The 16,094-nt window shown below is 37.5% G+C and overlaps 1 protein-coding gene across 1 annotated transcript; it reads right to left on the reverse strand.

The window, feature by feature from the left end:
• Positions 1-2,354: 2,354 nt before the first annotated feature.
• Positions 2,355-9,916, reverse strand: adpgk2 (ADP-dependent glucokinase 2). The gene is made up of 6 exons (XM_063007352.1): positions 9,682-9,916; positions 7,213-7,372; positions 6,546-6,736; positions 5,345-5,441; positions 5,074-5,210; positions 2,355-3,607 (listed from the first exon to the last, which is right to left on the reverse strand). Exons 1-6 carry the CDS (start codon positions 9,878-9,880, stop codon positions 2,937-2,939), a joined length of 1,455 nt encoding a protein of 484 aa, XP_062863422.1. The 5' UTR covers positions 9,881-9,916; the 3' UTR covers positions 2,355-2,936.
• Positions 9,917-16,094: the final 6,178 nt, after the last annotated feature.

Raw genomic sequence — 16,094 nt, forward strand, 5'->3', positions numbered from 1 at the left:
CAAATACCATTTATAAAACGAAGCCAGAGAAAATTGAGCCAATGACAGTTCATGTTTCAAAACCTTTAATACTCATGACATCGGCGTTACTGCTTGCTACACAAATGCTAATGTCACTGGTCCAGTTTTCTATAGCATTTCTTAACAAAGGTTTTAGGAGGAAGGACTTTTGGCATTCTAAGGATACCCCGGACAGAGATCCAACTAAATGCAGGGCAATGTACACTCACTCATTCACTCACACCTAGCACCAAATTAAAGCAGCCAATTCACCTTCTACATGATTTTTGCAGTGAAAGAAAACCAGAGAAAATCCAAAGGGACAAGAAGAGAACATGCAAAACACTATACAGATGGTAAGTATCCTCTCAAGACCAATGCTGGTGTGCAGCCCCCACTCTTACCAGCTGCATTGTGCACCCACAGCTTTTTCCAATGATAACAATACAGACAAATAACTGTTCCTAAGTCAAAATGTCTATCTATAGAACTGTATAATGTATAGAAGGTAATAGTAACAGTGGTATAATAATCACAATGTTCATATGCCTGCACAATAAATTGCTCTCTAAACACCACAAGTCTAATAGTTTTATACAGTATATTCAATGTATTTATGCAGCATTTAGATGTAAAGGTAACATGTGCACTTCTGCTAATGCTACATTTTGCACACTAACTAAACTTTTCATTGCTGAAGGACATAATCTGACAGTTGTATGTACAACAAACAGGATCATAACGACCTGACAGAAGATAGTTACCAGTAAAACCTAGTGCAACATGGCTTGTTTCATGGCAGCCACTTTAAACAAATGTACATAATTCAGCACCACCCTAAATTTAATGTCTTATAATGATATTAATGTGCTCTCTTTCACTCTACAGACTAAAGACACATGGCAAAATATGAGGATTGGAATGTACATTTTATTACATGAGGATAAAAAATTCAAAACCACAAGTCTTACCGTAAAGCCAAGATTAGACAAGGTTATTCACCTAGAAGTAAAGACTACACAAGTTTAAAAACAGAAAACATATGTCCTCAATTACTCATGGCTTATTCACAACATTGTAATTAGATATATAGTTTGAGATGCCATTTCTCAATAACCCATGTCCATATACATATGTACATAGTCATACATATGGCTCACAACTTTTCCACTGCATTTTACTTCATGCACTTCACATATTCTTCGGAGTGATTAGTAATTAGGAAGTTCAACAAACATCCTCATGGCTGCTGCTCCACTACTTGGTTTACCCAGACTCAGCTAATCCCTGAGATGCACTGTGCTGTTAGCTGCTGAGTATTTAAGCACACCCCCAATAGTTCACACAGACTGGGTTGCATATTCCCAAAGTCTCTCGGACTGTAAAAATACATTCATTGACATAGCCGTCAACACATATGACATAGGATATTCTTTTGTAGGCACAGGAGGTAGTTTGCTTAGTTAGTTTTGCAAGTTGTGAGAAGCATGAGTGAGAGTATGGAAATGAGAAACCTCAACATGTTTGGCTAATCCATTTCTGCTGTTCACCAAAACCTCAATGGTAACTACAAGAATTTGTTTCAGAGTATATTTGAAGATAAAATTAAAAAGCTGCACAAAGCCAGAAAAGGCTACAAAAGCATTGAAAGGCAAGTTTTTTTCCAAGTCAAACTATCTACAGTTTGGTCAATTTATCAATGTACTGTGGATTGACAAATGTAAAAAAAAACCTCTACACTAAAACCTAATGAAAATGTGGAGCATGTTGGAAGAAGCATTTCAAGGCTTTGTTAGTGTTAAGGTCTTAAAAATTAGTGCAAAGATGGAACAATAAATTCCAAACTCTGATTTTATAAGAAATGTTAGAGGCGATTAACAGAGTAACAGCCACCTGATGACTGGTTGAATGACGCAAAATAATTACCCAAAAAAGAGCAAATAAACAACAGAAGTAAATCCATGTAGGGTTAAAGAAATGCTTGAATTGTCTTTAAATTCCTCCTGCAAGTTTAATCAGCAGCTACAATAAACATAACTGCTACAGAAGATGCTACCAGTTTTAAAATACAATAGTTTCCAACCTGGACTGGAGTGCCAATCAATGTGTTTGAGAAAGAAAGAAAGAAAATGACAACTGTTTGTTATTAATTAAGGCAAAAGGTGTGTCTATTAATAGAAGACTAAAAAAATTGGGTCACATGAACAGCAATTATGCAGGAATCAGATTATTCTACAGGGTTTACAAACTTATTTTGTAAATGTCATTATTGCTGGTAATAACGGCACATCAAAAATAGAAATAACTGCATAAATGTAAAGAAAAAGTTACATAAAAAGAAAAGAAAGATCAAGTTTATATTCAAAAAAACATTGCTCTTTATGCCATAATTAAAAACAAGTTATATTCAAAAGGAAAAGAAATAGTTCACATGATATGACAGAAGGTAAATAAATTAAAAACGGAAAACAGGTGTTTAGTCAAGTAAAGGTTAGGAACATGTTCTTGCAGGAGGTGGAATGGTGGAAGATACAATAAAATAGTGGGTAAATCGTCAATTTGCTACCAGTTTGAATGTCTGTATTTGGCATGTTAGTCACAAATAAAAAAGTTCACTGAAAGGATGACATGCAATAAGTAAAATTATGATAGATTTCCTAGACAGTTCAGCTATTTAAGTCTGACCACATTTATGAGCTGTAAGCAAATACACAATAAAGTTACCAACTTTCCAGCATTTTGATAGAGATGACTGGCCCTAGAAATGTGCAAATAAAATGATACATGATTAAAACAAAAATCTAAAGGTTTTATATGGCATTAGAAAACCAAAACCCTAAAAACTTCAGAAGTCCAAAACTAAATGTAGATTTTTTTTTAAGACTGCAACTTCATATCTTAAAGGATGTTTTAAGCACTGTGCTGCATGCTCTCAATTAGATCTGTAGAACAAGGCCAGCTGCGGAAATGTTGTCTCCTCCTCCAGCGGTCTGATACACCTCTGTGCAGACAAGCACAGGAGCCACACAGATCTCATAGTTCTCCTCGACCCAGCAGGAAACAGGCCGCGACTCTTCCAGTGGAATCCTCTGGCTGCCTTCCCTCCTGCTCACAGAGAAAGACTCGTCCATGATGAGGCGCGCCTTGCTGGGGTCGATATCGGCTGAACCACAGACGTGCCTGTTGGCGGTGAGCGAGGCCTTAGCGGTGGCTGACATGGTGTTCTTCCACTTGGACCCTTGTTTTACTATTATGGCCTGGAAAGCCAGCGTGTGGACATGGAGTCTGGTCAGGGGCCGGCCGTTCCCAGCCTCTCTGTGCCTCTGGTTGACAAGGCGGTACAGCTCTCGCATCTGATCTAACACGGTAGCCACACGGGGGTTGGGGTCTGACAGCACAGTCACGCTGCTGCCATGCATAAGGCTCAGCAGGTTGGGCAGCTCCTGCTCGTTCATGCCCAGAGAGTCAGCTTGAGGCAGTACAAGCTCCAACAGGTCTGACATCAAGGCCTCATCCACAAAGCTGGCCATTTCAAAGTGCACGCTGGTCTGAGGAGAGGCTGAAGACAGTAACCGAGCGAGGTGATTCAACAGAGCCGCACGTTCTCCTAAAAAATATTGTTAGCAGTTATTCATTGTCTCAACTACAGCTTACATTATAAATAACAAGAAACACCATGTAGAAATGTTGTTCCAGATTTAAACATAGTACAATACTAGGGGAGAAAGTAACTTTCCCTACCACTTTACAAAAGTGGTACTGTATAACGATATAAGATATATCGTTATATAACTGCTGTTACTGTAACTGATAGAAAGTTTTTCATTGAGAACAAATCTGGCTCAGTACCCTCCTAAATCAAGCACACTGTCTTGTTTTTAAAAACAAAGATGTTTGCAAGATCAGTTAATCCGGCTTTTGCTTCAGGGGATGTTTTCAACCGAACAGAAAGTACTCAAAGTAATGAAGCATCACTCTGTTCCCAAAGCAAATAAAAGCACTTTTCAAAAGGATCACAGGGAAATAAGTCTGAGCACTATGGCTACAATATTTTACCAACTTATTTCATTAATTCACTGTCTGTTTTAACATGGCTTTATCCTGGTCAGGACTGTAGTGTGTTCAATTCATTGGCCAACAGGATAGGATGCCAGTCCATTACATGGTAAACACACACACTCGGCAATTTCTAGTAGCTCCAATTGGCCTGACTGCATGTCTTTGGACTTGTGGGAGGAAACCAGAGCACCCGGAAGAAACTCACGCAAACACAGGGAGAACATGCCAACTCCACACAGAAAGAAGAACTGCTTGCCATGAAACAGTAGCGCTACTTACTGCACCACCATGCTGCTCCAACTTATTTCAGTTTCTGTTAAATGTTTTTACATTTCGCAACCATTAATCTTTAACACCTAAAGCATTACCAAACAAAACCATTCATTATTATGTTCAATGCTAAAACCTTGTATAATATAATTAATTAATAATTAGTAGGTAAAAGTATACATTAATTTACACATGGGTCTCAAGATTATAAAAAAGGTTTTTTTTTTGTTGTTTTTAAGTGTTCCACATTTGTGAATAAATATGCCAGCCAGTGGCCCAGCAGGCAGTGTTGGTACCACAAAGTTCAAGGTTCTGAGGTCCTGGAGTCCTGGGTTCAAACTTCACCTCTGGTCACTGTGTGGGTTTTTGGCATAATTTCATGCCGGATGGACTGGCTACTCTAATCTGCCCATCGGTAATTTATGCTCAATAAAGGCAGTGAGTGGGTGTTATGCTTTGCAATAAACTGGAGCCCTGACCAGTGTATATCCATGTCTTGGGCTCAGTGTTTCCAATTAGGCTTCAGATTCACTGTGACCTGATAAAGCAGTTCATCAATATGAATTAATTAATTAATTAATTAATGCAAATACATTCATGTAGGGATACAGATGATTAAATGTCTTTTGTGTGGATAGGACTGAGATCACATTCATTTTATGTATCTTACAGGTTTTTTATACTGACTTTTTCCCTATCCACATCATAAAACAATCTCGTTAACATCTAGCTTACTAAGCTCACCTTGCTTAAAAGGAAAGTTGTCCATCATTTGAAGGCCTCCCACCACCAGCAGGTCAGGCTTAAAGCTATGGAGCTTCTTCTCAAACTCATACATAGAGTCTAAGTACGGGTTGTGGTCATCGCTGTGGACAATGTACCTGTTAACAGTGAACAAAATCAATACATAAGTGATGCTAAGCAGCACTAAATACTGCCTGGATTAAAGTCTTCAGGCATAAGCCCTAAAATGAACATAATTTATTTAATTCCTAACAGGTAAAGGGCTACAAACCTGTTGGCCCTTCGAGAGATGTATGGTCCCCAAGTAGAACCAGAGGGATACTCCAGGATTAGATGTATATCTGGTTCCTCCACTGTGTTACCAGCCACTACAAAGCACAAACACATACTGTAATATAATACAAAAACAGCTTTGTACAACAAAGATCAATCTGGTGCAAGATCAGAAGCAACAGTAGCAATATCAAAAGATTTCTATTAAGAAATGTTAATGTTATTTGTCTACATTTAAAAGAGTCAACCAACAGGAGAAAATGATAATTAATAATCTCATTATTATACCTAAACTGGAATATTGTGTAACTATTAAACTCTTGACCTTTAAAATAAACTAGTCTGAAATCACTGTATAATGTTGATTATAGTTCCCTATCTTGCCTGTACTCCTTAGTGTGTATATAATGTTCCTGTTTTTCTGTGCAAGCAGGAAAGGCAAGTATTTGACTCGGCAAATGAGGTGTGTTCCAGCATATTTAAATTACAGCTAAAAATACATACACATTAACACATAAAAAATACATAAAATACAAGCAAGGTGAGTGGGGTCATTTGCAATACTGTTTACTCTGCAGATGCAGTGTTTTTAGCTGTCTTCACTAAAAGCACATTGTGCTTTATGGTCAGAAAGTTTGCAGTACCCAAACTAAATAGTGATGCAGGTGATCAGGAATAATTCAGTGACCCCTTTGTAGATGGGTTGAGGTAGATGTGCTTTCCTTAGTGTCCTTAGTGCTAAGCATTCTTGACTGTGTGGGTGGTATTGCTAACTGAGACCCCCACCCACCCTTAGTGCACATGCGCCACTTTGGGGTACAAACGTGTACAGTGCTACTGTTTTAACTTAAATAGGAAACAAGGCTTTTCAAAAGGGAACTGTTGCATATTAAAATCTGAACCAATGAACCTGTTTAGGGTCAGTATAAAGTCCGGCTGCATGTTATAATTCTGCTTATTTCACATTAACTACAATAACGTTGCCAGGAAGACCTTTAATATAGCTAAACTGGGATATTGTGTAATTATTGACCCATCATTGCATTAAACATTATTAAAACAAATGATTTATAACATTTTTTGCACTAATTAAGTCCCACTTAAAAATCAATATAGTCTCATATAATAGTTACAGTTAAAGTTTCATGTTAATAGTAGAATTTTGACCAAAAACAAAGGAGGTCTGATATCTATCTGACCTGTTATATGTTTGGAGAGGTATTCATTGAAGTCTGTGTTAAAGCTGCCCCCCAGCAGCACATCACAACCTTCACTGGCCATCCGACCTGCCATTACCGGTGCGTTGCCCCCAACCGACCAGCGGTTCCCTGGCAACTCTCGAGAGGCCTCCACCAGCTGACTGAAGAGTGTGTCGTTCACCACAAGCCTCCTGCAAGACAGGCAGAAAAGAGAATGAAGCTTAAGCAATTAAGCAGACCAAAAAGGAACACAACCTTCAAGTCCTGGTACTCGTGTTTAAACAAACCAGTTTAAAATCACTGTAAAATGTATGAGTATAGTGCCCTATCTTGCTGGTACTCCTCAGTGTATTTATAATGTTCCTGTTTTTCTGTGCAAGCATATTTAAATTACAGCTGAAAACTCTGTGTTTCATACACATTAATACATAAAAATCATGCCTTAGTAAAGCAAACATTACTACTGTCATAGAATGAGTTATCTACACACACTGGAAGTCTTAAGGTATAATTATATATAGAGAAATGATGCCTATACAAGACTAAAGAATGTTCACTTAAAATCCTCAAAGTAATAAAGATGTTTTTTTCTAAAATTACTATAAAAACACATTTTTTTAAATATCACATAAGGATAAAGTTTATTCTCTGCTTTACATTCACTTACTCTGAAGCTGCACCAGGAGCAAAAAAGTAGGCAAAGCTCTGGGAAAGCTGTTCAGCATTTTCAATATAGTCATGGTGCAGAGGCTGATCAGCTGGCTTCAGTCCGATCTTGTTTAGTAATGTCACACCATCCACAATAATGTCCACACAGCCACCAAAGCCTGATCATTAAAGAGAGAGAGCGAGGGAATGAGAGATTACAATAATAGTGTTTTGATATTCTAGACCAACTGGCGATGTTAATGATTAACTGATAACTGACAAAGAAGTCCATACACTGTGCAACAATCACGAGGAACACAACACAGTAGATACACGCTAGACAAAACAGACCAGAACAGAACGTTTTGTAAGAATTACAGGAATGTGCAAACTGAATTATAGCAAAGGAATAAACAGTACAGCAGAAAGTTGACATTAGTAGCAAATATCTCTAAATGTTAAGTGCATGTAAAACTTATGGGTATGGGAAGTCTTAGATTGTATGGGTGTTAAGTAGTCTAATAGCCTGAGAAAAGAAGCTATAGTCAATGTGTTAGCGCAGGGCCAGATGCTCCGGTTTTTATGGCCAGAGGGCAGCAAGGTAAAGAGTCCATGAAAAAGGTGAGTGGAGTCATCTGCAATACTGTTTACTCTGCTAATGCAGTGTTTCTTATAGATCCTCATATAGTCCTCCATGTTCAGCAGAGAAAAGCCCACAAACTATTCAGATGTCTTCTCTATGCACTGTGTGCTTTACAGTCAGAAACTTTGCAGTACTCGAACCAGATGGTGATGCAGGTGATCAGGATTAATTCAATGACCCCTTTGTGTAAAATGTGGTAAAGATAGGTTGAGCTAGATATGCTTTCTCAGAAAGTGGAGACACTGCTAAGCCTTCTTGACTGTGTCGGTGGTATTGACCATTCATGTAAAGTCCTCCATGATTTACATTCCAAGGCATTGTTCAGCTGATGCCGTCGGTTCTCCTTTAAATTCATTTGCATTGGCTAACACTTCATTTGAATTAAGAGCAGGGCTAGAGCACGTTTTCTTGCCGAACCGAGACCTTCATCCACCCTTAGTGCTACAGTTCTAACTCAAATAGGAAAACAGGCTTTTTCAAAACTTTTTATATTATTTATATCTGAAGGACGGAACTGTTGCATATTAAAATCACAACCGGTTTAGGGTCAGTATTGAGTCAAGCTGCATGTTAATCTCTGCACATGTGGATCTGCGTGTAACTTTAAGAATTTGGATATTTTGCATCATGCCCTAGTATAAAAGTATAACTCTGCTTAATTCACAATAACTACGATAATGTTGTCAGGAGGTCCTTTAATATACTGACCATATCTGGATCATTTGAGCAGTATGTTTAATTAGCCCTTGTAATAAACTGTTTGCTATGGGGCGATACGGTGGCTTAGTGGGTAGCACTGTCGCCTCACAGCAAGAAGGTCCTGGGTTCGATCCCCAGGTGGGGCGGTCCGGGTCCTTTCTGTGCGGAGTTTGCATGTTCTCCCCGTGTCCGCGTGGGTTTCCTCCGGGTGCTCCGGTTTCCTCCCACAGTCCAAAAACATGCCACCAGGCTAATTGGAAACACCTAGCCTCTAGATGCACAAACCAGGGCATTGTAGTGCCGGTCCCAAGCCCGGATAAATAGGGAGGGTTATGTGCCAAATCCCGCCTGCGACCCCTAACGGGGAGAAGCCGGAAATGCCGACCCCGTAATCGAAAAAGGAACAAGAAGAAGAAGAATAAACTGTTTGCTATAGACTTTGTTTAAAATCAACATTCATAACGCTGAACTAGTCGTGATGTTTATGTTCACATTACTGTTCTGCATGAATGATACTTTGTTTAACACTTTGATGGGGCACTGTAAGCTTGTTGGTTATCAGTTAACTAAGTAATTACATCTGGTTATTGGTCAAAAGAAATTGTAACAGAAAAATGCATCCCTAACTGTGGTTTGTGTATATATAAAATGGTTAGAGATGAAAGTGTCCAGATAATTACAACGTTACTGATTACTGGTCTTGAAAGATCTGTAAAATTACAACTGGAATTGTAACATTAAATCACTTGTATGTTCGTTTACTATGACACTGCTGTAGTTTTAGAGCAAACAACAATTAGTTCCACACAAGTATTTCGCAGTAAGCAGACTCCTGATCGATAGGCAGTGTAGATAGTGATCTTTGGAATTTGGTGGCCAGCCAGGCAGTGACATGTCATTCACAAAGTCAATGTTTTGGTTACTATTTAGTTTCTACCAGAGGTCTGCAAATCAACTAAATCACATAGTGCAATTTTAATCGGATTAAGGTAGGGTAATACCCGTATATCTAAAGAGTAGAGACTCGACATGAATGAGAGCAAAGCAATAGTATATAAGTGTTTCAGGTTTTCGGTTGATGAAATGCTCCTGTATAGACTTCTGCATGGTGCAGCATGAGCAGACAGCAGTAGAGATGATAGTTACCGATAGCGACTCTGGGTCTGGCGATGTCGTTCATGTGCACCTTCTGTTCAGCTCGGAGTAAAGAGGAGAGAACAGCTCCCAGTCTCTCATCCAGCACTGAGTGTGGAGAGCGGAGCCAGTAAGCACATAGCAGCACTGCGAACGATAAAACTGTTCCATATTTCAGCCTAGAGCTCGTCTCCAGCGCCATTACACACATCACCCACAGTGCAGCAGCACCCAGTCCAACCAGCTCCAACTCCAACCGACAGCTGGACAGGACAACACTCCGATTAAGGGGTGGTTACACGTCACATCCGGTCCAAACTCCGTCAAAATAAAAGAGCTAATAATAATTGCCTTGATTCTAATTTTCTTTTTATGTTCTTTTTTTTATTATTTAAAATTTAATATTTTTCCTAAAGTTATTTAGTTTTGTATAATTATATAAACATCTTTCCAATGCTTTAGCAATACTGTAACCTCCTCAACAGTCATGCTAATAAAGCGTTTTGAATTGAATTAATACTTGGACGGTAGGCAACGACTAATAATATGGAGTTAGCCGTAGTTTCCATACAGTGTTAAACCCAAACAGCAACAAGCTTGTATCGTTCACTCGTTTTGATTAACCGTTTAATTCTGCTCAGGGTGCACAACACTGTGGACTCTAATGTTTTACCACCCATGGTTTTTCAGGGCAGTCTATTTACATGAACTGCGGTAAAGTTAGTTTAATATTCAAACATTCAAAATTGTTTGCCTTCAATAAATGAAATCAAATGAGACTTGCACAATACAATCATTATAAAAAATTAAAAACACTTTTCAAAAGAAACAAGGTTAGCAGTAGATAAAGGAACATTAATGTGTGTATAACAATATTTTTGACATTAACAAATCAAATCATATAAGACTTTAATAGATTTACTTATTAGCACATATAACATAAATATAAACAATGCAGTTTGTAGTAGGTACACCCATCAGCCATAACATTAAAACCACCTCCTTGTTTCTACACTCACTGTCCATTTTATCAGCTCCACTTACCATACAGGAGCACTTTGTAGTTCTACAATTACTGACTGTAGTCTATCTGTTTCTCTGCATACTTTTTTATCCTGCTTTCATCCTGTTCTTCAATGGTCAATGGTCACTACATATTATTTAGGTGGTGGATGATTCTCAGCACTGCAGTGACACTGACATGGTGGTGGTGTGTTGGTGTGTGTTGTGCTGGTATGAGTGGATCAGACACGGCAGCGCTGATGGAGTTTTTAAACACCTCACTGTCCCTGCTGGACTAAGAATAGTCCTCCAACCAAAAATATCCAGCCAGCGGTGCCCCATGGGCAGCGACCTGTGACCACTGATGAAGGTCTAGAAGATGACCGACTCAAACAGCAGCAATAGATGAAAGATTGTCTCTGACTTTACATCTACAAGGTGGACCAACTAGGTAGGAGTGTCTAATAGAGTGGACAGTGAGTGGACACGCAGTGCTGCTGTGTCTGATCCACTCATACCAGCACAACACACACTAACACACCACCACCATGTCAGTGTCACTGCAGTGCTGAGAATGATCCACCACCTAAATAATACCTGCTCTGTGGTGGTCCTGTGGGGGTCCTGACCATTGAAAACAGGGTGAAAGCAGGCTTAAAAGGTATGTAGAGAAGTAGATGGACTACAGTCAGTAATTGTAGAACTACAAAGTGCTTCTATATGGTAAGTGGAGCTTATAAAATGAACAGGGAGTGTAGAAACCAGGAGGTGGTATTAATGTTATGGCTGATCAATGGTTATGTACAATTTAACATTGTACAAATTGTAATTGAAGTGTGTTGTCCATTTTTATCCGTGTAAGAATTTGTAAAATGAGTAGGTATTAGGTGTTTCTTAGGTGTATTTCTAACACTGATATAGAAGTGCTAAATGTCAAACGAATGTTGAATATTGTTGTAAAAAGTACCCTAAATAAACCCACACAGACACGAGAAACCTTGAGGGAGTTCTTATATTGTGACTAGAGGTAAGAACTGAACCCACGTCCACATTCTTGTTGCTGTGCAGCACTCACTAAACCAGCTATAACATGGTGCAAGCCTCTACAAGCTTCTTAATAGACTTTAAGAAAAGTGTGTTCTCTGCTTTTGTATTAGTAAATTATTATTATTATGTTTTTTCAGTATTTATAAATCATACATTGAACGTTTTCGTTGTAAGAATTAATAGATACATGGCTTTGTTATTGGAGAAAGTTTTAAATCAATGTCACATTACATGTTGAATGTAAGTTAATAAAATAATTGCATAATCCACAAATCTGTTACCCTCACATCTCACACACATACCCCACACTGAGAAAACAGGGGCCTTACTTACACCTAAAATGAATGAACATAAACAGATGGATGGATTAATAAAGTGAAACATAAGCAGACACACAAAGAAAGACCGCAGCATGGATAAATATGGCTAGATGTAGATAAATAGATATACAGTAGATGGAGACTTAAATACTGTACACATATGCTGCATGAGAAGTTTCTATATATCTCCACTAGGAGGCAATGAAATATTATTCACAATAGGCTTCAAATAACCATTTTATACAATTTTGTCTAGCAAAAATATATGTTAATTTAATTTAACATTAACAACAATCATTCATTAGATTTGAATAATAAAGTATCTTTCAAATTTTTATTGCACTGTTGTGTAAATAGGGTTCCTCCCTCAGGTCCAAAAGTAGATTAGTCAAAGTCAAAGTGAACTTTATTGTCATTCAGACTATACAGCTAGGAGTGCACAGCTGAACGAGATTGCGTTTCCCAAGCTCCAATGTGCAGAATATAAAACAAGAAAGAAAAAGAGCATATTCAAGACAAAATATACATTAAGTTTTAAAAAAGATATACATTAAGTAAAAAAAATACAAAATAATAAAATAAAAAAGCACTATTGCACATACATTGTAAACAGACATAAAATACACGTTAAGTAAAGTAAAAAATATATACACTACACACTAGTAGGAAATATTGCACATAATTTGCAGTGATGAGGTACCGGTGTAATAAATAAATAAAATGCCTGGTGTTAAACACTTAAGTTATTGCACAGAATATAATAAAAGAGTAGCAGATTAGCTGTAATTAGTAAAAGATCTAGTACTTGAAGCTAAACATGTTGCATGTTAAATAAGTAAGAATGTTGAAAGGTTGTAAAATAAGACCTGTAATGACCTAGACAGGGGTATTAATAGTAACGTGTGTATGTCTAATAAGAGCAGATCTAGAGCAGTCACATTAGAATAGATAAATAAGCAAAAATAGCAATCAGACATAAACCTAGCCTTATCAACTTAATCACTGTCCTTCACTTTTTTTATTTTATTTTTTTTATTTTTTATTTTTTTTATTTATTTATTTATTATTTTTTTTTTTTTATTCCTGTGAGGTCACCATAGTGGATCTGGCACAGTTTTTATACCAGCTGACCTTTCTTATTTTATCTGGGTTATTTAAAAGCATTTTTGCAAGCATTGACATTTATCATTCATTTAAGTGGATTCTTTTTCCCCTTTTAGGCTACACTTTTAAATATGTAGTTCTTCTGTTCATATGCAGTCAGTCCACAAGTTGAAAAATAGTGTTAAAGGGCTTGGAAATAGATCATAGTTCATTTTTAAAGATAAAGCTTTTATTGGCTTTACACAAGATAAGACTTTTCTTAAAGGTTTTACTAACTGTATTAATTACTGAACTGAACATTTTACTGTCTACAAAAACACACAGACTGCAAAATACACAATAAAAACACAAACATGCAATTTTAGTAAAAGGTGAAAGATTTATACAATATGAAGAGAAACAAGAGTGTGTTACAAACATGCGATTTTAATGAAATATTTATTCATTATTTATTTATATTTAGAAATATTTATTTATGGCTCTTTAAATAAATGAATCCTTGAATAAATGGAATTTCATAATCATGTTCTTAATTTTGCTTCTTTCTCTTTAACATAAATTTGTCGCTAACCTCTTCATCACCTATTCATGTATTTTCTTCAACCTTCTCAACTGTACAGCTCTATGCATGCCATAATATGATAGATCTCATTGTGACACCTATCCAGTACACAACTCTAAATCTCCATGAGTACCAGAAACATACAGAAAAAAAACCATTTAATATCAGACATCCTCTCAAAAATGAATTAATGAATTAAAAGATTTTATATTTGTTTTTAAATGTTAACATTTTATGTATTTTTATTACATGATTTTCAAATGTGTATCATTTAGAGTTTCGGCCATGTACAGTAGTTCAATCCGCAAGGAAAGACATGCAGAGGGTGAATTTCCTATTCTAATTTGCCTATGTGTGTTTTTGTGTAAGTGTGTGTTGCCCTATGATTAATTGGTGCCTGCGCAGGGTTTGTTTTTGCCTTGAGCCCAGATTTTCCTGGTTGCATTAGACCTGAGATGGCCAGGAATAAGTGCTAAATTAAAGTAAATAAATGATGATTGTCTCTAGCTAAAATAATCTTTATGGCAGTAAGATAGAAGAACAATGATTGGTTTGTTTAAAGGTGAAATTTTGTTTGATACGTTGATTGCCATCAGTACAGCAATCTGTGGCAATTGGGTGACACAGCAGCCTTTTACAGTAGTCCACCACCGCTGAGATTTAAACTCAGTGCTATCGGCCAGCCATGATTGGCTATGTCAGTGTAGGGGGTGGCCGAAGCCCTGCAATGGATTGGTCCCCTGGCAAGGATAAAGCCATTGATGAAAAATACATCACTGTGATTACTTTACACCACCTTCACCATAAACATTTAAACTGGAAATGATTTTGAATTAAAGGAGCACCTAACTAGACACTTCATCATGTTTTCCCACCTGTAGGAGTACCCTATACAGCACTACATTCTATTTTCTATAATGGAAAAGGCACCCTTTGGGACAGTATAGAGGGCACTTCATAACGACACCCTTTTATATTGGAAAGGTGCTCAATATGACAAATTATTGCATTTTTTGCTTTAGAGGGCACATCATAATCATAGAGAGCATACCTGGTACACCTTACAAAAGTTTGAACAGATTGTAGATTGTAAAATATGCTATAAATTGTATTAATGTCATATGATTGCTATTTAAAAAGATGTATTTTTTGACAAACATTTAGTAAAATAATATAAATAATTATAAATGTCGCTGTTAACATGTTTGTTTACTAGGATTTTAATGTAATTCGTGACAGGACAGGTAGTTCCAGGTAACACGATTCATCAGTTCAAGTTTAATGTCAAACACAGTCATGAGTAATTTTGTTTCTTCAGTTCACCTAACTTACATGTCTTTGGATTGTGGGAGGAGACACAGGAAGATGCAAACTCAACACAGAAAGGACTTGAACTGCTCCACCTAGGAATCAACCCAGAACCTTCTTGATGTAAGGTGACAGAGCTACCCACTTGCCACTGTGCCGTCTGCTTTAAACATGAAAAGGGCAAAAGTGTGTGTACATGCCCTCTTTGAGTTAACGTAATCCACAGCCCCTGCCAGCCAACATCAAACACCAATCAGACAGAGATAAACTCCCTGCTCAAATGGATGAGGGGTATAAACAAACAAGCTGCTCTAACAGTTAAAGAGGTTAAGTGAAATGTTTACACCAATCAAACTTTACACCACTCAGACACAAATAAACTCTACAATCAAATGAGTGAGCAGTGTAAACAAACAAGCTGCTCTAACAGTTAAAGAGGTAAAGTGAAATGTTTACACCAATCAAACTTTACACCAATCGGACACAGATAAACTCTACAATCAAATCAGGGGCGGCTTGTTCCTTAGGGCGATCGGGCGACGCACCACCAAAGGGTGATAGGGAAGAAATTTTTCTATCACAGCTGTGACTGTTCTGGACAGTCTGTCTTGCCTCTGAATATCGTAGTCCAATCAGCGTCGAGTTGTGTTCCGTACAGCACCCCCAGATTGCTCTCATAGACTCTCATGTTAAGGCTCTTTTCTTCGAACTGCAGGCGCTGCAATTCAATCTGAATGGATTCCGGGAGGGCTCGCCTTACGTGCTTGCGTCACACATAACCTAGTGTTGCGATCTCGTCACCATGACTACCATTACCTCAGTTCGGAGCAACTCCATCGTGTCATTAAGGGAAATGCCGTTCAGTCGTCGTAGTAATCAGGATAAATTAGCAAATTAAGAATTAGGGCCACCCAGACCAAATTTAAACATCAAGCAAGTATCTACAAAGGGGGGGGAATCATATAAGTTACAAGTAAATTACATAGAAAAGTAAAATAATTTTTAAAGTGTGAATTGTGATTGTTTAATTGTACTTCTTTATTCATTGCACATCAGCCCCGATGCCAATCTTTATTCTGGAT

The sequence above is a fragment of the Trichomycterus rosablanca genome, chromosome 13, assembly GCF_030014385.1.
Source record: "Trichomycterus rosablanca isolate fTriRos1 chromosome 13, fTriRos1.hap1, whole genome shotgun sequence".
Lineage (NCBI taxonomy): Eukaryota > Metazoa > Chordata > Actinopteri > Siluriformes > Trichomycteridae > Trichomycterus > Trichomycterus rosablanca.